At 44.2% G+C, this 26,752-nt stretch overlaps 1 protein-coding gene across 1 annotated transcript in view; it reads left to right on the top strand.

Moving 5' to 3' along the window:
• Window positions 1–23,912, top strand: part of LOC147668696 (E3 ubiquitin-protein ligase TRIM7-like) — a 92,670-nt gene extending 68,758 nt beyond the window's left edge. Inside the window, exon 6 of the mRNA XM_086948502.1 lies at window positions 23,256–23,912. Within this exon, the coding sequence (XP_086804628.1) occupies window positions 23,256–23,785 (530 nt within the window). The 3' untranslated portion in view covers window positions 23,786–23,912. The remainder of the gene's footprint in view (window positions 1–23,255) is intronic.
• The last annotated feature ends 2,840 nt before the right edge of the window (window positions 23,913–26,752 follow it).

Genomic DNA, 26,752 nt, shown 5'->3' with positions numbered 1-26,752 from the left:
CACAAGTATTTGTATGGGAGACTGAGTGTGTGTGTGGGTGGCTGGGAGGTGTATGACTCTGTGCATAGATGTGTGAGCAGTTGATTCACTAGATGTATGGTTTCAAAAGTGCATGTGGAAACAGCTGTATGGGCGGTTGACTGTGTGCATGAGTGTATTGGTGAGTGAATGGATATCTCAGTGCTACATGTCAAAGTAAGTACATATGTAAAACACAGTACATGTGAGAGTTGACATATATAAATAACTGTGCATAAGAGCCAGTGAATGTGTGAGTGGCTGTATGGATCATTGTGAACTTGTATCAGGGATTGTATAAGAGAGTAAATATGTGTTAGTATATGTTTGAATAAGTAAAGTTTGTATAACTGTATAGTTGAGGAAATGGAGGTGTGATTGATTCTTTGCATGACTGACTAGGTGTGTGAGTAACTCCATGGATGAGTGACAGTCTGTGAGTGTCTGTTTACACTGATTGTATCTAAGGTTATATTAGAGTCTGAAGAGGTTCATCTTATTATCACATGAATGTGATCAGTAATGTCAAATGAGATGTCATCAGTGATGTCATCAGTGATGTCATTTGAGATGTCATCAGTGATGTCATTTGAGATGTCATCAGTGATGTCATCAGTGATGTCACTGACCATGTCATGAATGATGTAATATGTGACATCATCAGCAGTGGATTGCGGGTGCGCGATATATAGTTAGTGCAACTAACTATATATGGAATTTCAATGGTTTTGTGTGAGTAAAATAAGGTTTTGTAAATGCGAATTCCTAACTATATATGGTCTATAACCTATGGTTTTTTCAGTGAATATATATATATATATATATATATATATATATATATATATATTTACACATATATATGGCTCAACAACCCGTTCCCAGTAACAAGCAGGTCCCAACACGATCAGGTTTTTTAAATTAGTTTATTGCGGCTTAAGGTAACACGTTTCGACCATATCCACGGTCTTCTTCACAACAATGCCCCATCGCCATTTTGTGCCTTAAATACTCCCCCAACATTTAAAGTGATAGTGCAAAATTTCTCACAGTATATTTAACAATAAAGTTTTTCAGCACTTGGTGAACACAAATAAAAAAATAATTTTTGTTTAACAGTTCTGCTAATTTTAAATCACACCACATTCATAGATCTCTGAGCTTGATCAGTAGTACAAAATTTAACTTATTTGGTGACTAACAAAACCGTGTTTGAATCTAACTCACACCCTGCATATTTAAGTCATCAGGAGCAGTACTGGGGAATAAAGGTTGTCACTCTCTGTGCATCTGATTTAATATCTCAGTTCTGTTTGATAGCGTTTAACAGCACCATAAATACTTCCGGGGTTCGGAATCCACCTTGATCTCCCATCACTTAAACATTGATAGTATCATAATAAAAAAATAAAAAAAGCAATTAAAGTGCATAGTGCCATTGCATTCCTCCCCATTAGCCTCTACTCATAAAAACTAAAGATACATTGCATTATGAGCCAGTGCTCTAAATACATAAAGTGCTTTCTGTTCAACTATAGCAGCTTCTCATTAGATTAGATGCCAGACACCACCATTCATAGCATTCTATTGCACTCCAAACTATAAATATATAAATACAAAGTAAATGTGAGTCGCACCATTTTGCTCATAGATATTTACTCCTCTCTCTGCAATTCGATACTTTTCAAAGCACATGAGAGAATTGCCTAATTTCATGTGCAAACTTATATACAAGTTAAATACACAGTGCAGTTTCTTTCATAATAAAGTGCCATGTGCAGAACAACATTGTACATACAACTTCAATGCCTGTTGGAAAACTATGTCTTAGCTGACACAAAATAAAATATCATCCCATCATCTGGAATGGTGCCTTGTACTTCTCTCAAATGCTATTTGAATAGTGGGCAAGTGCCCTAAAGTGCAATATATCTCTTATCTGTCCCCTACACCCCTTCTTAAATTGTCTTTCCCAATTCTAAAGTGCCCTGTGCTCAAAGTTAAAACCGAATCTCATTTATCATACAAACTTTTCTATGGATTAGCTTGCAGACCTGGTTCAATATGTGGAAATTTTTCAACTATAAATGTACATGCAGGTCCTCTTTGATATTCAAGCCTGTAGGGACATTTGTGTTGAATCTTAGAATGTGTTTCAACTCCAACTGTCTCATGCACCGTTCTCTGTTTCCTCCTCTACTACGGACTAGTACCTGGTCTATGACAAAGTACTGTAATTCTTCAGATTGCTGTCATGTACTTGCTCAAAGTGTCTGGCCACTGGAGTCCTTGTTGACAATTTCCCTGATATGTTCCAATATTCTCAAGTGAACACTCAGGATTGTACTGCCTATTTACATTTTCTGACATGTACACCTTACAACATATACTACATGATCACTTTTGTAGTGTAAGGGATGTCGGATTGTCCACAGTTGATCTGTCAGGGGTATTGGCAATTGACTAATGTTGACATACCTACAAGTCTTACATCTATGACATTTTGTAAAGCCTCCTCTACCAATCAACCAAGACCCACCTACTCTCATCTCTGGGATGCTCACTACAAGGTTGACTCTCATTGACCTCGCCCTTCGAAACGTCATTAAGGTTTTTTTTACTTATCTTTTGGCCAGTGATGGGATTACTGCATAACAAATGCCAATTCTTCTGAAAATTTTGTTTTACTTCCCTGTGTTCAGTATTGAATCTGGTGATAAATCTAGGTTTTTGTTCAGAGTTGTCCCGCACACTTTCTGAGAACAACAGTTTATCTCTGTCTTTGCAATTCGCTTTCGTCTTAGCTTCCCTTAGTCCTCCCTTATTGTATCCTCTGCTCTAGTTCTTGTTGTGCGATCTCCAGTTGTGTACCTTCACTACAGTTTCTCCGCCTCCGTAGGTTCTCCGCATAGGGGATACCGTACTTCAAGTTGTTGGGAAGGAAGTTCTGAGCATGTAAAACTGTGTTCCCTGCTGTGATTTTCCTAAAGACCTTTGTATGCAGCTTGCCTTGCTCTATGTAAACAGTCAAGTCTAACAACTCAACAGATTTTTGGCTTATATGTAAAGAAAAGTGCAAATTGAGAGTATTGATATTAATCTTCTCCACAAATTGTTCAACTGAATTTAAAGAGCCCCACCAGATAACAAACAGGTCATCGGTGAAACATGACCCTAATACAATATTGTCCAATATCTCTTCTGAACATGTGGCGAGTAGCACCTGCTCCTCTCACCAGCCCATATGCAAATTTGTATAGCTGGGGCGAAACAGGTGCCCATGGCAGTTCCTCTCAGCTGGCGGAGAAGATCTATGCCAAATAAGCCAAATTAGTAAGGCACCAATGGATCATATTTAAAATCATTTCTGAGTGTCTACACAGGGTAAAGGGCTTGGAGTTTAAAAAATGTCTCACTGCTCTCATGCCATCCTTATGGGAGATGATTGTATGAAGTGATGTTACATCTAAAGTCATTAGAATGTAATCATCTACCCAATCAATGTCATACATTTTTTTCGTTAAAAATCGCCTATGTCCTTGAAATATAAAGACAGGTTTTTAACTGACTCCTGGAGAAAAAAATCTACAAACCTGGACGTGTTTTCAAAAAGGCTGTCAATTGCTGAAATTATGGGCCGCCCAGGAGGTTTTGCTAGATTATTGTGAACTTTTGGAATCAAATAAAAAACAGGCAACACAGGCTCATTAACCTAAAGGAAGTTAAATTAATTTTCCATCGGTATAATTCACTGTGATATGCAGTCTTGATTCTCATCACCTCACTTTTAGCTATTTTCTCATAGCAATCACTCGCACCCAATTGTGCCATGGCCTCTTCCATATACATTTCTAGAGGCCAGAGCACAATGTTGACGCCCTTATCAGCCTGTCTCACCACTATGTCTTTTCCATCATGTATTTTAAGAATAAGTTGTCTGTACTGTATCTGCTTGTTTTTCTCATATAACTGACTAGTGGTTCTACCCTTGGATTGTAATTCCTTGAGGTCTTTTATCACAGCTTCTGAAAACATATCAATTTTATTCCTAGGTATTACCGGGGTAAAAATTGATCTGGGCCTTAAGGAGTATTTGGCCTACCAAAGACACTCAGGCCCTGCTCTTGGAAAAGCCAGTCATCCGAGGCTTTCAGCTGATCCTCTCTCGATAAAGAATTCAAATCACGCAATATGTTCAGATCTACAAGGCTAAATTGCCACCTTCCTCGTGACCTAATGAACCATCTATTTGGATTTTACTCCTATAGTCAAAACACTTTTTCGTCTTCCTAACAAATTTGTATCAATCTACTCTTGTTTGCACGTAATCAAACTCTGTTGGAAAACAAAATGTCCCAATGATAAAATCCTTGATTCTTCCTTGCTCAACTCCATGTCGGTCAAATTGATAATGTTTATACTATCATCTGTCATCTCTATTTCTTCTTCAATCCCGTTGATTGCTTGCTTCCTTTTTCTCCCGATCTTCTGCTTTTCATTTTCCTCTTCCCCTTCCTCCCCCTCTCAGATTCCTGCCACGATCCGCTAGGGGTCAGAGGTTCAGGCTTAGATCCCACCGTAAAAAACATAGTTCATCTTCCACCGATAGTACTGGGGCTGTGTGTCTACTTTCTTCAAAATGCAGCTAGCAGTAGCCACTGATTAAAATTAAAATGTTTAGGTTTTGTTTACCTTTCTTCAATAAATTGTTGATAAACCAAAGGTAGTGGGGAAGACGGAGAATATATGCAATTCTGTGGCTACAGTGTTTACTGTATAATTATGATTTACTGCATTTGCCTCCTAAATTGTAAATGTTGCCCAAAAAAGGGATGAAAGTAATGCTACTATAGAATATGATAAATAATTTGCATTTTTGCCACAAAATTTTGACAACCCTGCCACATAATCTATGCCCCAAAATCCTACAAGCCTTGACAATGTTAAAGCTCCTTAGAGTGGTTTGTGTACTGTCATTATGATGACGAAATCTGTATTTCCAGGCAACTGATACATATTTTCAATATTTTATGGTTCCCTGTGATATGTGGGTTGACATACCACTGTTTTTATGCAATCAATCAATCAATTCATTTGTAAAGCGCGCTACCTACCCGTGAGGGTCTGAAGGCGCTGGGAGCGGTATAGGGGGGGCTGCTACTGATCGAAAAGCCAGGTCTTGAGAAGTCTTCTGAAGGCCAGCAGGTCCTGGGTCTGTCGTAGGCTTGTAGGGAGGGTGTTCCAGGTCTTGGCGGCGAGGTAGAAGAAGGATCTGCCACCGGCGGTGGTTTTCCGGATGCAAGGGACTGTGGCGAGGGTGAGGTTGGTCGAGTGGAGGCTGCGGGTGGGGGTGTAGAAGCTGAGTCGGTCGTTGAGGTATACTGGTCCGGCATTGTGTAGAGCTTTGTGTGCGTGGATGAGGAGTTTGAAGGTGATCCTGTTGTTGACGGGGAGCCAGTGCAGGCCTCTCAGGTGTGGTGTGATGTGGCCGTGTCGGGGGATATCGAGGATCAGTCGTGCCAAGGTGTTCTGGATGCGTTGCAGCCGTCTCAGGAGCTTGGTTGTTGTTCCTTCGTAGAGGGCGTTCCCATAATCCAGTCTGCTGGTGACGAGGGCCTGGGTGACTGTTTTTCTTGTGTCGGAGGGGATCCATTTGAAGATCCTGTGGAGCATTCGGAGGGTGTTGAAGCAAGAAGCAGAGACGGTGTTGACCTGCTTCGTCATGGAGAGGGAGGAGTCGAGGATGACCCCCAGGTTGCGAGCGTGGTCGGTGGGTTCTGTGGCTGTTCCTAGCGATGTTGGCCACCAGGAGTCGTCCCAGGCTGAGGGGGTGGGGCCGAGGATGAGGACCTCAGTTTTGTCAGAATTCAGCCTCAGCCTGCTGTCCTTTATTAATACGGTGACGGCCTTCATTCCTCTGTGGAGGTTGGTTTTGGCAGTGTAGGGGTCTTCGGTGAGGGATATGATCAGCTGGGTGTCGTCGGCGTAGGAGATGATGTTGAGGCTATGTTGTCGGGTGACGTGGGTGTAGCGATCACCCTGGGGGACAAGGTCTGGAGAGGGCGGCTAGCGGTAATCAGAAAAGGAAGTTACCGCATATCGCCACTAGAGGGAGTTCGGCGACTGCGGAACTACAATCCCCAGAGGCCCATCAGACTAGGAAACGGAAGCGTAATGATTACAAAAGCCTTCGGAGGTAACGGCTCGGGGCTTGTCAATCAAGACCTTGAGCGTAGTTTGGACGGAGCCATGCCGGTTTAGTTTGAACGGAGAACAAGGTACTTGTAAGTCCTGAGCAGAACGGAGTCTGTTCCTGAATCTTCTCGAGACAGTTTCTTGCAACTTTGTTACTTTCAGCGAGTTCCCGCAATTGGTAAGACGGACGAACTCGCTCTAGCCAGTGGCGTTTGTGAGACCCGCGCAGGAGCGCCTTGTCGTCTCCGTCACTGTATCTTTTCTGGGTAAATTCATTTGGAGCCTCGAGGCGTGCCGGTACCGGTACGCTTTTCCAGGAGAATCCTTTGCTGATTTTGTTTTACCATTCCTTGCTGATTTTGTCTTCATTTCGAACCAGGATTGTTATTTGCCGGACTGCTCTCTAGACGTCTTGGTTCTATCGGATGAAGTCTTGTTTCCTGTTTTATAATCCTAAGGGCTTTTTTCCACGATCCAGTCCCACTGCACAGTTAGTACCTTTTAGTAAAGTACATCTTGTCATTTATATCCTGTACCGGTCTGGGGTTCTAATTGTTGGTTATTATTCTTTCCCCATCTGCAGAATTCACCGGGGGTCCTAGAGACTGGCAAGAGAGTGGGTGGACGATATCCATATATTCCTAGAAAGCCCATTGGGACATCTTACTTTGGTTTTATCCCCCTTTTTCCCGGGAGGCACTTACGCATAGTTGTGTTAACCTACACTGTGTGTGGTGCGTTCTGGAGACGAGGGGGGCTAGTCATCCTTCCATCGTTCCTGCTGACATCTTTCAGAGGTTAGTGGTAATTTCCATTGACGTCGTGACAGTGGGCGAGTGGTGCCATGTAGATATTGAACAGCGTCGGGCTGAGGGATGATCCCTGTGGGACGCCGCAGATGATCTCGGTGGTCATGGAGCGGAAGGGTGGGAGGTGGACGCTCTGGGTTCTGCTGGAGAGGAAGGATGTGGTCCAGGCCAGGGCCTTCTCTTGGATTCCGGCGTCATGGGGCGTGCTGTTAAGGTGCGGTGGCAGACCGTGTCGAAGGCTGCTGATAGGCCCAGAAGGATGAGGGCGGCTGTTTCTCCTTTTTCCATGAGGATCCTGATGTCATCGGTGGCGGCGATGAGGGCGATCTCCGTGCTGTGGTTGCTGCAGAAGCCGGACTGAGATGGGTCCAGGATGTTGTTGTCTTCGAGGTATCTGGTCAGCTGTCTGTTGACGATCTTCTCCGTGACTTTCGCCGGGAAGAGGAGCAGGGAGATGGGCCGGAAGTTCTTGAGGTCATTGGGGTCCGCCTTGGGTTTCTTCAGTAGGGCGTTGATCTCCGCGTGCTTCCAGCTCTCTGGAAAGGTTGCTGACTCGAAGGAGATATTGATTGTTTTACGGAGATGGTGTGCAATGGCTGTGCTGGCTTTGTTGAAAACGTGGTGAGGGCATGGGTCAGATGGGGATCCGGAGTGGATGGAGTTCATGGTCCTGATGGTGTCTTTGTCGCTGGCGTTGGATCAGGCGGTCAGGCGATTGGTGCGGGTGTTGGTCCTAGGGGGGGGTGGTCTCGGTTGTGGATGTGGGGGTAGCGGAGTCGAAGCTGTCGTAGATGTCGATCATTTTACGGGGAAAGAAGGTGGCCAGTGAGTCGCACAGGTCTTGTGATGGTGGAAGGTCGTTGGTGCTGGAGCTGGGGTTGGAGAGTTCTTTCACGATGTTGGAGAGCTCTTTGCTGTTGTGTGCGTTGCTATCTAGGCGGTCCTTGAAGGCTGTCCTCTTGGCGGTCCTGATGAGTTGGTGGTGTCTGCGGGTGGCGCTCTTGTGGGCAGTGTAGCTGTCTGGTGTTCGGTCGCGGAGCCAGCTCTTCTCCAGCTTCCGACAGGTGCGCTTGGAGGTCCGGAGGTCTTCGGTGAACCATGCGGCTTTCTTGTTGGTGTGATTGGTGGCGGAGGTCTTCAGTGGGGCGAGGGTGTCGGCGCAGTTGTTGATCCACTGAGGTTGATGGCGGCGGTGTCGGGGTCGGCGGGTGGTCCCAGGGCGAGGGTGGGGGTTAGTTGGTCCTCGGTGACCTTGCCCCAGCAGCGGCGTGGCATCTGTTGGGTGTGGTGGTGTGTGGTGGGTTTCCTGAAGGTGAAGTGGACCCATCTGTGGTCTGTCCAGTGGTGTTCGGTGGTGTGGTTGAAGGAGATGTGGGGACTTGCGAAGAAGATGGGGTTCAGTGTGTGTCCAGCGGCGTGGGTGGGTGTCGTCACAAGTTGTTTGAGTCCGAGGTTGGCGAGGTTGTCGATCAGGGCGGTGGATTCGGCATCGTTGTTGTTCTCACGGTGGAAGTTCAGGTCCCCGAGGAGGATGTAGTCCATGGAGGCGAGGGCGTGCGTGCTGATGAGGTCAGAGATGGAGTCGCTGAATTGTGGTCGGGGCCCGGTTGTCTGTAGATGAGTGTTCCTCTGAGGGTGGTGTTGGGGTCGGTGTGGATCTGGAAGTGCATGTGCTCGGCGGTGGTGAGGGTGTCGTTGGTGTTGGTAGTGACTCTGAGAGTGTTCTTGTGGATGATGGCGATTCCTCCTCCCACTCCGTTGGTGTGGTCTCTGCGGGAGATCTTATAGCCTTCTGGGATGGCGATGGCAATGTCTGGTGCTGAGGTGGTGTTCAGCCAGGTCTCTGTCAGGAAGGTGACGTCGGGGTGGTTGAGTCTAGGAGGTCCCAGAGTTCGATGGTGTGCTTGCGGGCGGAGCGGGTGTTGAGGAGGATGCATCGGAGGTGGTTGGGTTCTCTTGCTGATGGTTTGGCGGGCATGATGCTGGTGAAGCTGCAGTTCCGGCAGGTGAAGGGCCCTTGGGTGCGCTTCAGGGTGGCCCGGTAGTAGGAGTGGTCTCGTCCGGCATTGAGTGCATGGAGGGTGCTGGGGTAGTAGTGCAGTCTGGTGTTGTGGTGGCTTCGGGGTCCAGGGGTTCTGGCGCTGGGTGTGGTCCAGGCACGGACGGGCGCAGACGGGTTTGCCTTTGGCGTGCCAGCGGCGCGGCCGCACATCAGCCGCCATATAAGGGGATGTGGGAGGGAGGGACAGCTGGGAGGTGGGAGCGGGCGGTGAATGGGAGCGCGGGGGGGGCAGGGCCGCAGGCGGGCAGCGGCGGGAAGAGAGGGACGGGGGAGGCGACACAGGGCAAAACTAAATGCAAGAAACAACAGAAGGCACAGTAAAAAGAAGAAAAATAAAATGAAGATAAGTAAAAAGAAAGTCAGGAACAAAACTGGAGCGCAGAGTGCAGAACGAGAGGCAGGCACAGCAGGGATATTAGCGGCAAACTCTCGAGGCGGCAGCAGCTGGCTGGGAGGCGGGAGCACACAGGCGGAACTGTGCAGTGTGGGGCGGCCTTACCTTGCAATAAATCCACCAAAACTGGATATATATGTATATCATGTCATTAACCAGTGTGGAAATAATTTGTTCTACATACAAAACCACAGAAATATAAGGACTATATTTTGTTCAGCAGTTCTCTCCCTCCAAATGTAAAGAGATACTTGAACGAAGTGAAAAATTCAGTGATTTAAGGCACGAACCTATTGAAGATCAAAACCTGTGATCCACAGGTTACACACTGTGGTGTGCTCAAGGCAAATTGATATTGTTAGTAAACCTCAAGTCTGTGGTAACAGGTTGCATTTAAAAAAAAGTACACCTGGGGTAGGCTGGCAGGGAATCCTGGGGCTACTAGGTTGGAAGGCCTCTCAGGAGCAGTAGTGTAGACTGTCTGAGGGGTTCTGAAGAACAGAGATGTGGGTCTGAGTGTTTGTAGTGATCACAGTGAGGGCCTGGTGGCTAGTGGGTGTACTTTGAGATTGTTAGTAAGGAAAGGGCCTGACGATCATCTGAGGCTCTCTTAAAGGCTGTCTGATAGGCTCTAAGATCATCCATTGAAGGTTGCCTGATGATCTGAGGACTGCTGAGAAACCCAGAAGAACAGCAAAGCAGTTCCAGTGGATGACAAAGACCTCAGCAGCAAAGCTGTGGCTGCCGCTCCAGGAAGGCCTTTGACAACACCCTCTTTACAACATGCTTTGTTGGGGGCAGGAGAATCTCAAGATTAGTTCAATTTCTCCCTGTAGTGTCCTCCCCAGCCCAGGTACGCGCCTATGACTATGCCACACACGAAGCTTAGTATTACACGTCTTTATTCTGCGTGTAACTGCGAACTCCACATTTTAAGCCAGCTTTCATTACATTCCGCTCTAACACTTACGTCACAGCTCTATGGAGTTCACCGGAGCTAACAGGGTTCCGTCATTGCTAACTTCCAAAAAAATACACTCCCAAGCAATTTCTTGATCACACTGTCAGCAACCACCGGCCCGTAGCATGTCCCATCCCCGCACCTGCTTGTATACACTGTTGGGGCCAGGAGGCCATTACAATAGGCCCTGCCACGCTGGACTTTCTACTGCCTGCGGTATACTTGTTCTGTGTGTAAGGTGGAGTATACATGGCCGATCCCTGTGCTGCATCTGTTCTGCATGTGTCGTGGTTTGTCAGCAGCACAAGATATATATCACCACTAACCTCGTCTGCAACAGCCAGCAGGAGCGATGTCGTGAAGAGTATCTTCCCGATTACCCCGAGCACTTCCCCTACGCACTGTCTATGTTTCCCAGTGTGAAGAAAAGAAGTACCCAAGGGAAAAGGGAAGGGGACAAAATAATAAACGTTGGTATACTTCAAAGGTCTGGTCTAGATTGACCTTCCTGTCTTGCCTGGATGTAGTCTGTACGTAAAGAAAAAGGTAGAAAGACATTAAGAGACACCACATACATTCCTTAAACATGCATTAATTCCTATTCATAGAATTATATGGCAGCATGTACCTAATGCAATGAGCATCCCCTAGAACAGCAGGAATATAGGCTTCAGGAGTTTCTCATAATACCGATAAGAATAGCCTTCCTTGAAGAAGCCCAATGTACGACTTGAACTTCTATAAGCAGGAGGACGTCACAGTGTATACCCTGGCAAGTCTCCTTAATAGCCCCATAATGTTATATTATGCATACCAGGAATTCCTTACATTCCTAGCCTCGATAATAAGAAATGGGAGTACTCAAGGAAATAAAGTGCTACGATAATGTGTAAAACAATAATCACGTCTCTGGAGCCCCAGGCGTATCTTTTCTGCAAGGTGCAGACAAATAGCTCTGCGTATTACAAGTTAAAGTTCCTGAGAGGAGACGTTTCCCGGCGTTGTCTACCACTCTCAAGGGAACAAAAGAAATGCCCCACGGTATACCCCGAGAGGAGAGCACCTCCTGGCGCAGTCTTCCACTCTCAAGGGGAACAAGAGAATTAGAGACACAGCGTCTCTCTCTCGAGTATCCGACGGAATCCAGCAGGGAAGCACCTTCTGCTACGCGGTCAAATTCGGATTGTCAAGCACCTTCCTCAGGAAGAGGAGGGGCTTATATCAATATCGTGTCACCTGATTGCTCTTACCCCACCATGGCCTTGTGGGATTTGTAGTTTACCTGTAAAAAGGGTGATCTAAAGGAGTCACAGGCACAACAGGGAAAGGTGTCCTGTGGTTTACGCGTGTGCTAACTCTTTTGCCCTTCTGGAGGCTGGTAATCGCGACAGCATGTGAGGAAAGATTTGACCACAGATACCTCTGACGCGTCTGATCGGTGTTGTTTCAGGGAATGTGTGGTTTGATGCTGCATCAAAATCAGAAGGAGGGACTGAGGGCTAAATAAAAGTCCAGCACACACGCCCCCAAAAAGAACTGGAAAACAAGAAGGTGTGCAGTTCCTATTGAAGGGAGGTCAGCAAATTCCTGAGTCATCAAGTCCGGAGGATCTGATATTTCAGGAGCAACAGCCCTCACACACCCGTGGGGTGTCATGCTTCATCATTGGGCAGCTCCTCGTTGGGCTGGCGCTGCGATGTCCAACGGGCCCCGCAAGAGGGCTCTTTGCCAGAGTTCTTTTAGGCTGCCGTTTGTGAAGTGCGACTATGGTGGAGAGAGAGTAGTGTGTGAGTAGAGTGCTTAAGACTAAAAATAACTCTTAGGGAATTAAAGATTGGGTTTAATGTGTTAAACCGTAGGTTATGGTAAAAACAAGGGTAGGCCAAGGTGGGTATAATGGTCCATATTTGCTCAAGGTATAGGTAGTGGTCAACATGTTTCTTGCCATTTAAGTCGTGGAAGATCAAGGCAATTTGTCAAGACAGTGAAAAACAAACAAAATACAACTACTAATGAAACAGTCAGAGGTGCATGTCTTATCTAGTGCTGTGCTGTCCCACACACAAAATTATATATAGAATTCCTTTATTACGATCAACAAATGTACCGTCCGCTAGATACAAGGGGCAATGCTCCAGCGCAAAGCGTCGTCCCGCGGTTCCGGATCGCCGCTGACAGCGTGTGACCTACCCGTTGCTCTGCTGGTGCTAAGTGTAGCGTAAAAGGGTGCCTTATTTACAAAGCAGGGTAAGCCATGTTAAGTGGCTTAACGCTGCCTTGTAAATAAGGGGAAGCCCCTATCGCCACTGGAACGTCTTTAAAAGTGACATTGTGGTGGCGATAGGGGCTTGTAAATATGCCCCAAGGCGGCTCAACCGTGCAGGGCAGCTCGTACATTAATGCTCCTCTGCTCAACCACTGAAGCTGAGCCACATCTAATGAGGTGAGAGGGTTATTATATCTCCACCTTTGGGGTGAAAGGTGTTTATATGACTAGCTGTCACATACCGCTTTACTTTAGACCCTAATAAATCAACTGAGTATTATATTTTGTGTTACTTGTTTATAAACTGTCATCACCCTCGAAAAATGAGCCTATGCCCAGCACAACCCAGGAGAATCAAAGCCCAAAATGCAGCCGCTTGCCCATTCATTGAGCGAGCAGTAGTGTCTGGTCCCTGAAGTTCAAGTTGCTATGCTGCTACTGCACTGGTGACTCTAGGTTCGGATGAAATGATCTTACCAGAAATCCCAAATGTGCACATTTCGTATTGGTTTACATTTGTTATTTTTTTTTATGTTAAAGAAAATAAGGATACATAGAAGTAAGGTTTTAAGTTCTGGACCAGTTTAGAGGGGAAGATGTAAGATGATCTTTCTAGCAGACTGGTTAAAGACCAGATATATTGGCAAATTCGGCCCAGAGAGAGTATCTACAGACTGTTTGCATGCAAGAAGGAAGGTAACAACCCAGGACGTGCACTAAGCCACATCCCAACTGGTTTCACTTCGAGGAGCTGGGACGTGGTAGTAGACCTGCTCGGTACAACTTAGAAGGGACTAATACCAGTTGTGCATGACCTTATCCCCATTGATGCTGCCGTTGGCCGCTGAACGTTCGGAGCACTACGTGCCTGGTGCTGCGAACGTTCAACGTCCGACGCGGCCCGCCCACTCTGTAAAACGCCCAGCACTGCGCCGAAATAACGGCCGCAGTAAACGGGTTAAACATAGGAACTTCAGTCTTGATTCTGTGTCACATGACAATGTGGTCCAAACCTCCTCTCTACTCCTACCGACCAAAAGAGTCCTGCTAAAGAAAGCTTAAAGATAGATATGGTTCGTCTTGAGTAAAGGTGGTTTGTAAGAATGCTATAAAGGCCAGAGACGACTCCCCTGGATTTGCCCCATGTCAAGAGACATTGCTTTACAAAGAATGCGGGAACACTAAAAGGGTGGAGGTTTTCGAACTGTTTTATTTGGATGACCCCTCTTGATACCAAGCTGGTCCACCGCAACCCAGTTCCATAAACCGAGATGTTATCATTATGCCTGACAGATGAAGGTGTGGATAGTAACGTATCGATCACCACCTTTATGTGCATATGCTTTCACTTAGTCTATGTGGCTCTAATGTGACTCTAATTATGAGATTGTATAGTGTGGTGGGAAGACCAGATCTTCAAGATGTACCACTCGAATTAACTGATTTGATTTTCTTTGTGGATGGTTCTTGTTTGAGAGACCATCAATGTATTTTGAGAGCAGCATATGCCGTGTGCACAATTGCATACATTGTTGAAGCATCGTCCTTTTGTACACAAGTGGCTGCATTAATAGCCACTACAAAATCATGCTGGATGGCCAGTCGATTGAGTGCTAAAATCTACACAAAATAGTTATGGAGTGGTTCATGGCTTTCGTAAGCTTTGGTCTGGTAGTCCAATTTAAAAATGAACCAATAATTTTGGACGTGCTAATGCTTTGCAGTTGCCCAAGAAGGTGTTATTGAGGAATGAGCAGCACATTAGAGTGGAGCTGACATGGTAACTCTTGGCAAGCGTCATGTTGATGAGGTTGCAAAATATTGTCCTCCTATGTCCATCACACTGAAAATACATAAAGAGTGTAACTCTGAATGGGAGAGTATAAATTGATTTTTATCTTAGGGAGTCCAGACTTTAGACAAGTTGAGAATTTTGCAAAGTAATGTATCTGATGTTGAAAGGAAAAAATGATACATATTGATGAATGCAGTTCTGAACCATATAGTTAGGTATTTTCATGGTCCTACACTTGCTGGATGCCGTGATACGAATCTTAAATTGGTTTAATCTTCCTTTCAGAGCTGAAGCTTTTTGTCAATGTTGTGCTATTTCTCAGCAGTTAAATGTTGGCACGAAGACTGCAATTGAGGTATGCTGGACAGTCTTATGGCCCCATAACAAAATAACAGATTGGCTTTGTTGAAATGTCCATGTGTAATGGTTTATGTTGCATTCTAAATAACGTTACATTCTAGTTATTGTCTGTTTGTTCTCAAAGTGGATTGGACCCTTTCAAACTAGGAGGTGTGATGGTATGACCATAGCTGAGCTTTGACTGAGGGAGTTAATCCCTACATTCGGTTTGTCGACTTCTTGACAATCATATTCCAAGAATCATGCACCGCATTGAAAATAGATCAGTACTTCCAATGTAGCTATCGACCTGAAGCATTTGTAATGGTTAAGAGAGTGAATATTTTTCTGAAATTAAAGCTGTCAAAAATGTGCAACTTAGGTCCCTGAAGAAGCCAGATGCATTACCTTTCGCACTAATGAGTCTCAAAAGTACTGCCAATAAAGTGACTGAACTTTCTCCAAATGAGGGTTTAGCATGGAGAAGGATGCGAGCTCTGGATTCTTCTGCTGCAGTACTTGTAAACATTGCTGATGGCCTTGTGTTAGACTATTGCAAGAGTGTGGCTGCTGTGGTATAACCTATCACTAACCAGTTAAATTTAGATCCACCATCATCAACTGAAGAGCAGTGCAATGATCTGGTTGCTGGTGACTGGATCATGGTGAAGAAGCATGTGAAGAAGAGTGGTCTGGATCTCTGATGGTTTGGACCCTTTCATATAATACTTGTGATGAACATTGCTGTGACATAAGCAGGCTTTTCACAGTGGATTTAGGTGTCTCACACAAAGAGATTAAAGACTGCAGATGAACCACTAATTCACAATGTCCAATTCAAGTTTGCTTTGTGGATCCAGAGGGGGGGGCAAGTAAACCAAGAAGAAGAAGAAGCACTGAGTGCAGCACAACAGCAGTCAGCAAGAGTATATTCAAAAGTGCAAGTTTCAAAAACCTTCAGAGTGGATAGAGTTGTTCTAGTGGAAACCTGCACAGAGCAGGTGTCATGTGAAGATGAAGATGCACTAGTTGTCTCGCTTGGGTCTGAAGATGAACGCTTGCTCCAACTCCAGTTGTCCTGAGAGTGTGAAGAAAAGAAAGAACACCAAAAGAGAGTTGCAGACTCAAAAGAGTGGATTTATTTTTATTTAATTTTTTTTTTTAATTTATTTTATTTTATTGCATTTGTTACGCGCAACAGCTACCCACAAAGGGTTTCCCGGCGCGGAGATTTGTACAGGTTAGCAACACTACGAAGTATGGAATTTAGATGTTAAATAGCCAAGTTTTTAGGCTTTTGCGAAATCTGCCGTAATTATCTTCCATCCGAACTGCAAGGGGCATGGAATTCCACAGCATTGGGCCTTGATAGCAAAACGACCTGCCTCCTACACGGGAGAGCTTAAATCTGGGAATGGTGAATTTCTGTTGGGTAGAGGAGCGCAATGATCGCGACGGAAGGTACGGACGGACCAATGTCATCAGGTATTTCGGGGCTCTGGCCATGTTTATTTTGTGCATAATGCAGAGTGCCTTAAATCTGATCCGCTTTTCCACCTTCAACCAGTGCAAATCTCGCAGATATTTTGTGGTTGAGGTGTGTCTGGGAATTTTGCATATTAACCTAGCTGCAGAATTTTGGACTACCTGTAGTTTACGTTTTAATGCTTTATTTGCACCAGGTACAGGACATTTCCGTAATCAATATGGGAGGTAATCAAAGCATTCACCACTGTCTTCTTGGTTGGCTCAGGTAGCATCCAACAAATTTTCTTCAGCCATTTTAAGATAGCAAAGCATGTTCCTGCAGTTTTTTCCACCTGTTTATGCATCTTAAGCGCATCGTCTATAATGACTCCAAGATTGCGTGCTTGAGTCACTGGGACGGGAATCTTGCCCATTTCAGTTGGATAGTGATGGGGACCCCACAAATTTTTTTTATTCCCTAGGATGATAACCTCCGTTTTGTCCCCATTCAATTGGAGGAAATTATCCTGCATCCATCTTGCGATTTTCTTCAGGCCACTTTTCAGGGTGGAGTCATCTTCCACTGTCTCGGAAGTCAGGATAACAACAAGTTGGGAATCGTCCGCGTAAGAAAACATCACTAATCCTGTTTCCTCCACAATCTTGGCCAGAGGGCTCATGTATAAATTAAATAATAAAGGACTTAAAATTGATCCCTGGGGAACACCATGCTCGAACTTGTGAATGTCGGAGCATGCATTCTGAGAAAAGACCTGAAATGACCTTTCCTTCCTTTAGAAAAGAAGTAAGCCATTCCAATGCTGGACCACAGATACCTAATGATTGTAATGTTGAAACCAAGACCGCATGGGATATTGAATCAAACGCGGCACTGAGGTCCAACAACACCAGAGCCACAGTTTCTCCTTTGTCCAGCCTACTCCTGATATTTTCCATCACCCCCAAGAGCGTGGTCTCCGTTGAGAAGCCGACTCTGACACCTGATTGGCCGGGCGGTAGTAGTTCATGGGTGGTAACAAATTCAGTTAAGATGTGGTTTACGTGTTTTTCTAAAATTTTTGAGAAGATTGGCAATAGTGAAATTGGGCGAAAGTTGGAGGGCTGATTGGGGTCTGTTTCTGCTTTCTTAATAATGGGTTGAATCGTGGCATGCTTCCACTCCGATGGTACTGTATTTTCATGCAGGGACCTATTTAATAAACTTGTGATAATATTCAGTACGTTAGGAGAAAGTTTTTCAGGATTTTACACGGTAAAGGGTCTTTCGGGGATCCTGACTTAATCGAGCTGAGCAGTTTGATAAAAATTTCCGTACTCAATTTAGGCCATTTGTCTAGGACATTTCCTTTATTCAAAGGCCGCTCTACCTCCGATCCACACTCTTGCTCCTCTCCAGGAGGAGGAGTTGCCCCGGGGTGTGCGTCATATTGTTTAGCTGTCACTATTCCTTGATGGATTTTATCCACTTTCTGAATGAAAAATGATCCTAGGGCTTCACATTGATCTTTATTTAATTCTGGGGTGCTAGCTGTGGTTTTTGACCCAGCCAGTTCTTTGACCATTTTAAATAGCATTTGGGAGCGGTTCAATGCCTCTGATATCGAGGAGCAGACATAGTTTGCTCGCGCTTTGTCACAAAGAGACCGATAAATTTTCAGCTTGTTTTTATATTCTGTTTTTGCTTCTAGGAGATAGTACTTTCTCCATCTTCGCTCTAGAACCTTACATTCCGATTTCTCCTTTTTTAATGTTTCGTTAAACCAAGGTGCCGGTGGCCTCCTCCCCTTGCACTTTGCTTTAGAAAGAGGCAGACAGGTATCTATAGCTACCCTTAACCAAGTATGAACTTCTTCAGACAGAGATTGCACCGACCCATTTAAACACGGGCGGTGTGCCTCTAGATGATTATTCAGCATCTCAAAGTCTAGATTTTTCCAACTTCTTATCAGTCTAGGATAGTCCAATGGGTTGCTGCCTCTCTGGGGGGCAATCTGCAGGGAAAATCCAACCAGATAGTGGTCTGACCAACTAAGTGGAACTGAAGGCAAAACCTTGACATCCCTTAAATTAGAAATAATTGGGTCCAATAAATGTCCTGCACTGTGAGTGGCTTCAGTATTTAACAGCCTCATGTTCTGTACAGCTAAGTCTGATATAAAGTCTGCTATGGTGGTGCAAGCTGAATTCTCCAAATGAATATTAAAATCTCTGAGGAGAGAGAAGTTCGCAGCAGACAAAACCAAGGGGCTTATAATTTCAGGTAAGGCCGCCATCCAATCCGTCGCTGAACCTGGTGGACGATATGCCAGCATCCCAGAGAGGGTAAAGTTCGGAGTAACTGCCAGCTTAAAAATCGCCGCCTCCCCTTTGATGGTAGGGAGTCTCAGAAGCTCACAGCTATATTCCTTTTTGAAGAGGACGGCTATACCCCCTCCTATTTGATTGAGGCGGTCCAACCTGACAATCGCATAATTATCAGGCACGGCCACTGCAATGTCCGGCCCTGAACTCTCTTGGAGCCATGTCTCAGTCAAAAAGAGAGCGTCCGGTTTATCCTCCAGCAATAAATTAAAGATTTCATATTTATGCTTAGGTAAAGATCTACAGTTTAGGCTCAAGAACAGAAGTTTTTTATCCTTCCCTTGTGGTAGCGCCCTCTTTGTGTATGCCTTATCGTCTCCTCTATATGTGATTGTTGTGGATAAACCACAAGTCGGGCATGAGGTCAAGTCAATGTCAAGGTGTAAGTCCGTGCAATCCTGATGTATGGGAGTTCTCAGTTCTTTCAAATCATTAGAGCTATATTTAAAAACAGGACCAGAGTTGTTATCTAAGGCCACAATCTCAATTCTACTATCTGGGCCGATATTACTTACAGGTTCCACGAGTAGAAATGAGCAGGATGTATGGCCATACATCCTGCTCATTTCTACTCGCACTTGGAACCTGTAAGTAATATCGGTGTTACAAAATACAAATTACCGTGCCTGCTTAGACGTGCACAATTTATGTGCTCAGGGGCGGGAGCTCAGGGCAGCTAAGACGCTAACCTTGAGCCTCCAGCAAGATGGCGGCCAAGGAGAACAGCGTCGGTTCGATCCCACTCTCAGGTCGAAATCGGCTCTGAGTGGGGGACGAATGTGTGGGGTAAGAGCAAGTTTCAAATGCACATTTAAATTTTAAAGCACAAAAACGATTTTAAAACAAGTTAAAAGTGCCTATTAATTATAGCAGCAACACTGCCTCTCGGCTTTCCGCCTCAAGAGGTGTTACAAAATACAAATTGGATGAAGAGACACAGCAGGACTTAGAGCAAGTAGAGACCAATTTGAGTGAGAAAGAGTTAGAAAAATGAGTTGCCAGAAGATCTACAAGAACAAGAGTTTCCAATAAAAAGTACTCAGCATCGGAATGAACATATTTGACTAGAATTAAGCTGGAGCAAAGAGGCATTGACTTGATTTGTTCATTTCTGAAGAACCACTGTGGACATGCGGAAGAAGAAATTTGAAGAAATCAGTGTTGACATTTATTTTGATGGAGTGCTGAAATATAAATTTAAAATGTTGTACCTTTTCTGAAGTACCTACATTTCCTTACACTGGTTAAGATGTACATACATTTTTTAGAAGATTTGTTTTTGTACTTCAGGTATGCAGTTGAAGGTGGTAGGTTTGATATGAGCATTGTCTGAACTGAATCTCCTATCAGTGACTTATTGATTTGAAGACATTAAAGATGTTTGCACCATATATAGTTACATATAGAATAGAAGTTTAGATTCTTGCTTTGGATTTTTATTTTATTAGGTTTATGTATAGAAATGAGTCATGGCCAACATTGAGAAGAGTTGCTGTTTAGCTTTAAAAACAGTTCTGTGGTTTTCCCTGATATGAATTTTAATATGTATTCTGGTAATGTTTCACCTATCTCTGAAAGTCTAGAATCATATGTCAGTACTATTGCTATTGATTTAGAGTTTGGTGGATGGAAAATTCCGTCTTAATCGTGATGGATATCATGTCCACTATATGACAGGCACATTATATTTAGTGGCACTTGTAATACAAATAATGTATGTGACAGTAACCCATCTGACAAGCTGTAAATCAGGCTCTAAGTAACAGTGAAATATGATTATTCGGAAAATGTTTCTTCTAGCTTGTTGAAAAAGTATTTACTAATCATGAATGTCTTAAATTGTTTTGTATGTACATACCTTGCTGCTTCTTTTAGAGACAGGGTTACGTATAATCAGTATACCCCTTGAACTCTAAAGACAACCCAACTCAATTCACCCCACATGCCAACCCTGCCAGCCAAGACAGCCACAATACTCAAGATTAAGTTCCTCTCGCTAGACAACTACTCGATCTGTACCCAACCCTGGTACCGGTCAGGCACAGCGTAAACCTGTTTGCTATCAGCGTAGTTGCCGATACCACTCATATGTTATTATAAGGAGCTATCACCAGGTTCAAGACAGTCTCATCCCGTTGAAGACCTTGTGGTAAAGCAGAATATGATCAACATATTGACACTCTCACGAGACTATTTGCCATTGGCTACCATACAGTCAGAATACAATTCAATCTGGCCTGTATCAATTTTAAGGCGCTACATTCAAAAACACTGGCGTATCTAGCTCAGAAAGTGGTGATATCTGGAGGAGGCAGGTACTCCCAGGGCACAAAAGATCTTTTGCTGAAACCACCATTCTTCCAGAAGAAGAAAACATACAACAGAGCTTTCGCATGTGTCGTACCCAGAATCTGGAGCTTGCTACGGCCAAACTTTAGAAGAATACCATCCTCATCAAAATTCAAGAAGAAAGATAAGATCTTCCTAATGGGTACATTCTTTCCATAACTCGCTACAGAGGAGTCACCTAATCGTCTGACTATTAATCATCATCCGGTCCCTACAGATTTATAATCAGAGAGCCCCTCAAGACTTCCTTAATGAAACGCATTGGGATTTAGACAACCTCTTGTAGGGTACCCTATCAAGTTAAGCTACTGAGGCGAACGTTTAGCTAAACTTTGAATTCTGAGTCCTTAGATGGTATAAGAAAATTTGTAATTTGACGTATTCTTTCAGTCTCAGATATTATTGTAAGTGCTTATATTCTTTCCAGGCCCCTGTTTTGTATTGTTCTTCACTCGTAAGTTTATTATGATGCTTGCTATTGTCGCAATCGGGACCCTAAAGGGTCATGTTCGCACTATATAAAACACTAGATAAATAACTAAATAAGGGAGATGAGAGCACACTGCCTCATACCCCAGCACAGTTTGAACCTTTGCATTATGGTGAATGCAGCTCACAATTATCGCTTACTTGAATAATAGTAGTAGTATTTCATTAAAGTTTGTGCTATTCATCTCTAGGCGTGTTTCTGGATTTTATCCTGCATCAGTAGAGATCAAAAACAAATTTACGTCTGGGGTTGCTGAGAATGCTGCCACAGTGCTCTCAGGTCTCAGTACCTCTTACAGGCGCACAGGTGCGTCTCCAAAACCTTGTCAGCTCAATGGCTCATGGGAGCCTTTTCAAACAGAAGGGAAACCCTCACCATTGTCTGTCCCAATGGTAGTTGGAACCTTCGCCGTTCTCTGTCCTGATGGTAGTTGGGACTCTTACTGTCCTCTGTCCCAAAGGAGGTTAGAACCATCAAGGTTGTCTAGCCCGACAGTATTTGGGACCCTCAGCGTCCCCTGTCCCGGTGGCAGTTGGAGCCATCACCGTCCTGTGTTCCTGTGGTGGTTAGGATCCTCTGTGTCTTCTGTCCCGGTGACGGTTGCAACACTCACCATAGTCCATCCTGATGATGGTTGCACCCTCACTATCCTCTGTCCCAATAGTGCTTGCACCCTCATTGTCCTCTGTCCCGGTGGTGATTAGAACCTTCATCGTCCTCATCCCCATTGGTAGCCGGGGCACTCACCTATCCCGGTGGTCACATTTCCTTGGGATCATGTTTCTGAAGGGAAGTAGGTTTGTGACAGCATTGCAGAAGTTTTAAAGCCTGTTCTCTAATTTGAAGTTTTACAAAAGCAACAAATTATAGTAGTTTTTTTTCATGGGCATCATGCTTTATTGTATGTGCCATAAAGTGGCCCTTAATGAATCATGCCAAGGCCTTGAAATGTCACACCTGAGCACCGTATGGACATGTGAGACGTTAGCAAGTAACATAGAAGGCACCTTTCAACATTAGCTGTTTTCGTTCGATTAAAGATAATGTTAATCATGGATCTTCTGAGCTTCTTCTGCACCTGTTATCATGGCAAAGTATTGTATAATGTATCTATCTAGCTCTTCAATAATTGCAATGCAAGTAGAAACCGATCATAAGGGGGATATGGTATATGCAAACTAATTTTGCAAGCACCTTTGTGGTGATGTTCTGAAATGACCACTTACAAAATCAGAATCCCGTCAATTTATAAATGCATCGCATTCTAGGCACTCTTTCAGGTGGATCCTTGTCAACCACGAAGGGCTTCTTCGAACCTCTCCAGCTTTCAGAAACCTCCAAGGCCCTAGCTTAGTTCTAGGTGGCTCCAGAGTGGATGTTCCATGATCCCTCTGCCATTTTTTGTATTAACTCCCACATGTTGGTACTTGTAGTTCTGTATTTCTAATAGAATAAACAGGACTGCAGGTACCAGAGGACAAAGATAAATATGTGAAACGGATGATCCGCTCACTCATAGAACACAGGATCTTAACCGCTCTCTAACCCTCCCCTTCTTGTGGGTGGCTCCAGTGTCGCATACGTGTGATTTCTGGTGTATGATAACTTTGCGCAATTGTGACTCCATGTTCAGGAGGCGGTTCTGTAACACTGATCTCTGTTTCTACTGAATGTCATCATGGTACTCTCTGTCCTCATGTTATGTCTCTATGGTCTCTCCTCTTTCTGCAGAGCTGGTGACTCTGGACCCGGACACAGCAAGCAATCAGCTGATCCTGTCTGAGAGTGGAAGACGTGCGAAATGGACTTCTGAAAGTGAGCTCTTGCCCGCCAGTGCCAACCCCAAGAGATTCACAAGTGATGGGTGTGTGTTTGGGAGGGAAGGGTTCCTCTCAGGGAAGCATTACTGGGAGGTAGAGCTGCTGCAGGCCGAGCATTATTGGATCATTGGGGTTGCCAGAGAGTATGTGAGCAGGAAAAAAGATGTACCTAGGGCAAGGATTTGGGCTTTGTTGTGGTATATTAGTCAGTATACAGCTATCACCGGTGATCCTTCCCATACGTCCGGCTACTCTGAAGACCACCTACTATTGCAAGACCCCCCCAGAAAGATAGGGGTGTATCTCGACTATGAAGCAGGGCGGCTGTCTCTGTACAACACCGAGACCATGGAGCACCTCCACACCTTCACCAACGCCGCCTTCACCGAGAGAGTCTTTCCGTTTTTCTTTCTCTCACAAATAGAAATTCGTATTATATAGACTCTGCAGTTTCTCTCTCATTTCTATAATGGTGTCCATTATTCTTGGATTTGATGTGTCACACTAGTAATTTATTCCTGCATAATGGGTCTGTTTCCAGAATCTTCTAGCTGACTTGTTAATCTTTTGAGTGCACAAGCGTCCTCAGGATGTATGCATGAGGTATTTGTATAGTGGCAACCTAGCCGAACCGCAACAAAGCGCTATGCCGTGTCTTTGGCATCGATACAGTCAGCGACGTGTAGACTTAGTTATAACACATCAAATTTAGGAATAGTAGCCAAAAAGGAGCAGCAGTAAGTCCAGCCCACATGTGGTAAACCACTGACACTGCAACACCCTTCCACTAAAAATAATAGAGGTAGGGGCGTAAACCCCACAGGACATAATGTTGAATTAAATTACACTACTTAAAATCGTAAAAAGTATAAATACATTTAATTTAATACAAAACAATATAAAAATAAAGCATCTTTTATTTTATTTTAACATATTTTATTAACCTTTTCTAAATTTAAAATAAAATGTAACATTACTTTTTATAAAAATATAATGGAAGTACTTTTAAATTATTCTATACACCAACTTCAATAGTTTATAATACAAAATAAAGAATATTTTTTCTTTTAATGTAGATGCGATTTTTGGTAATAAATCTTTAAAACATTCCTGGCAATTTAATATAATTAGATTAATTAAATATTCAAATCCAAATAAAGATAATAGTGTTGTATCATTTTTTTTTAAATTTCTTCTATGTTAAAAACAGACAAGAATATATTTTTGCCTATAGAAAAATATAGGGAAAATAAAAATAACAAAGTAGATTAAACTTAAAAATAATATAAAAATATGGTTATGTTAAATAATGTAAATTATTTTAAATGCAGAACAAAATTTAAAATGTACAGCACTTACAGCTTAATTTACATGCTACATTTAATGATTTTGAATTTACTAGATTAACATTATTTTTCATAAGTTTAACCCTCCCCTGCTGGTGACGGAACCACTCCGTCATCAGCCGCGGTCGCGCTGTGCTGATGACGGAGCTGTTCCGTCATGGCCCGCTCGGCACGCCTGCGCGGCGCGGATTCCGCGCCTGCGCTGGACGTTCCATTGAGCGGGCGGGGCCGTGACGGAACCCCTCCGTCATGAGCACAGCACAACCGCGGCTGGTGACGGAGCGGTTCCGTCACCAGCATGCGCCCGCCGCACGGCCGCCCCGCCCCTTTAGCACTGCGGCCGAATAGCCGCCACAGTGAAGGGGTTAAATCGAAACAAAATCTCATCTTAGGTAAAATATATATGTAATTTAATTATATTTTAATAAAACATTTTTGCACACATGTTTACATTTGAGAAAAAAGGTGAAATATGTTAAAACAAATAAAAAAATATTATTTGATATGTTTCAAATACTAAAATACATTTATTTATGCTTTTAACTATTTCAAATAACGTAATTTACTTTAGCACTATTTCCTATGAGGTTTTATTTTGAACCCTACGCATTTATTTTCGACTGGAGGATGTTGAACTAAGTAAGGGCAGTTGTGTGTGGTTCTGGACTTACTCCAGGTATGAGCGGGAGTACCATTTACTACTGTTTTGAGACCGTTCTAGCAGATTTAGAAGAGAAGTTTGTGGATAGGGTGGGCTTACTGTTTTGTTGGTAGGTGTCTGTCTCTCCCAAAATCCCTCTGTAATCCCCTCTTAACTCCTCGTTAGTCCTTCCCAAATGTCAGCTGTTTTGTAGTAAGAACACCCCATTTTAAGGGTGTGTGGCCGAGCATGATGTTGTCAGTACCTACTTGCTGGGCCCTCCAGCCTATGGGCTGCACATGTGGCAAATATCAGTAATAGAAATACAAATATTGCCATCAAAGACCCATCAGTAAAACATCAGCTAAAATAATCAGCATGAGGACAAGCCGGAACAGTGAAGAAGAGAGGCTGAACTCCGGTAAAGAATAATGTGAGATCAGGAAGGTGTGAAGTCTACTGCTTGGAACTTGGGTGGATGGATTAAAGAGTTGTGCCGGCTGCTTGCGGAAAGGAGGTCTCGGCCCTTCTGGAAGTCACAGACGCACGCTGTAATGGGTGGCCCTCTGGGTGAGATACCCTGGGGTCTGAAGTCGGACAACTGGAGCCCGGGGGTTCTGTGTGGCTCATGAAGAAGGCCCCTGGAGAGCTAGCAGGCAGGCAACTGAATGGCACATGGCACCACAACAGGTAACGCAATTTGGCAGTGTGCACTATGGAGGAGAGAGACAACAAAGCTGGCAGAAATATGCATGGTTGGCAAAGCAAAAGTACAAGTACCGTGGATTGCATATTACCACTTACAGATGGGTGTGACTCTGCAAAATAGATCTCGAGAGTGAAGGCAGAAGAAGAGAGCAATTAAACTAGTACAGATAAGACTGACAGCACTTACCATTACTGACAGTAGCCAGATAAGTGGGGCTACCACTCATTACAGATTTGTTAAAGATGGTAAACTTGCACATAAGTAAATCTACACATGTATGTTTACTCTTACACTTTTGAGTAACTTTACTACTTGAGGTGTTCACCTTTTAAGACTATTAAATGGTGTTGACATGCAACAAGGAATTCATTAGATTGAAAGACAAAGGGCCTGATTATGATGTTGGGCGGACATACGGTAGCAGACGCAGGACCGCCTGACTAGGAGTCGGAGGTCCCACTGGTCGCATTATGATGCAACCGCCTTCACAACCGTCGCAATGTGTATTCTTTGTATTGTGGTGTGTGCTACGGGCTGCAGCACATGTAGCAATACAAAAAAAACACATTTGACATATCCCTGCACTATGTGGCAGTTACTATGCGATGGCTGCCACATGGTGCAGAGATATGTGGGTGGGGACCATAGGTGCCCCCCAGGGCCCATATCGGAGGGCCAGGGGGGAAGGGTGGCCCCCTACGGTCCCTCAAGTC

This window comes from Lissotriton vulgaris, unplaced genomic scaffold (assembly GCF_964263255.1).
Source record: "Lissotriton vulgaris unplaced genomic scaffold, aLisVul1.2 SCAFFOLD_3633, whole genome shotgun sequence".
In the NCBI taxonomy this organism is placed as follows: domain Eukaryota; kingdom Metazoa; phylum Chordata; class Amphibia; order Caudata; family Salamandridae; genus Lissotriton; species Lissotriton vulgaris.
The sequence above is the reverse complement of the archived record's forward strand: the minus strand, read 5'-3'. Positions and strand labels throughout refer to the sequence as shown.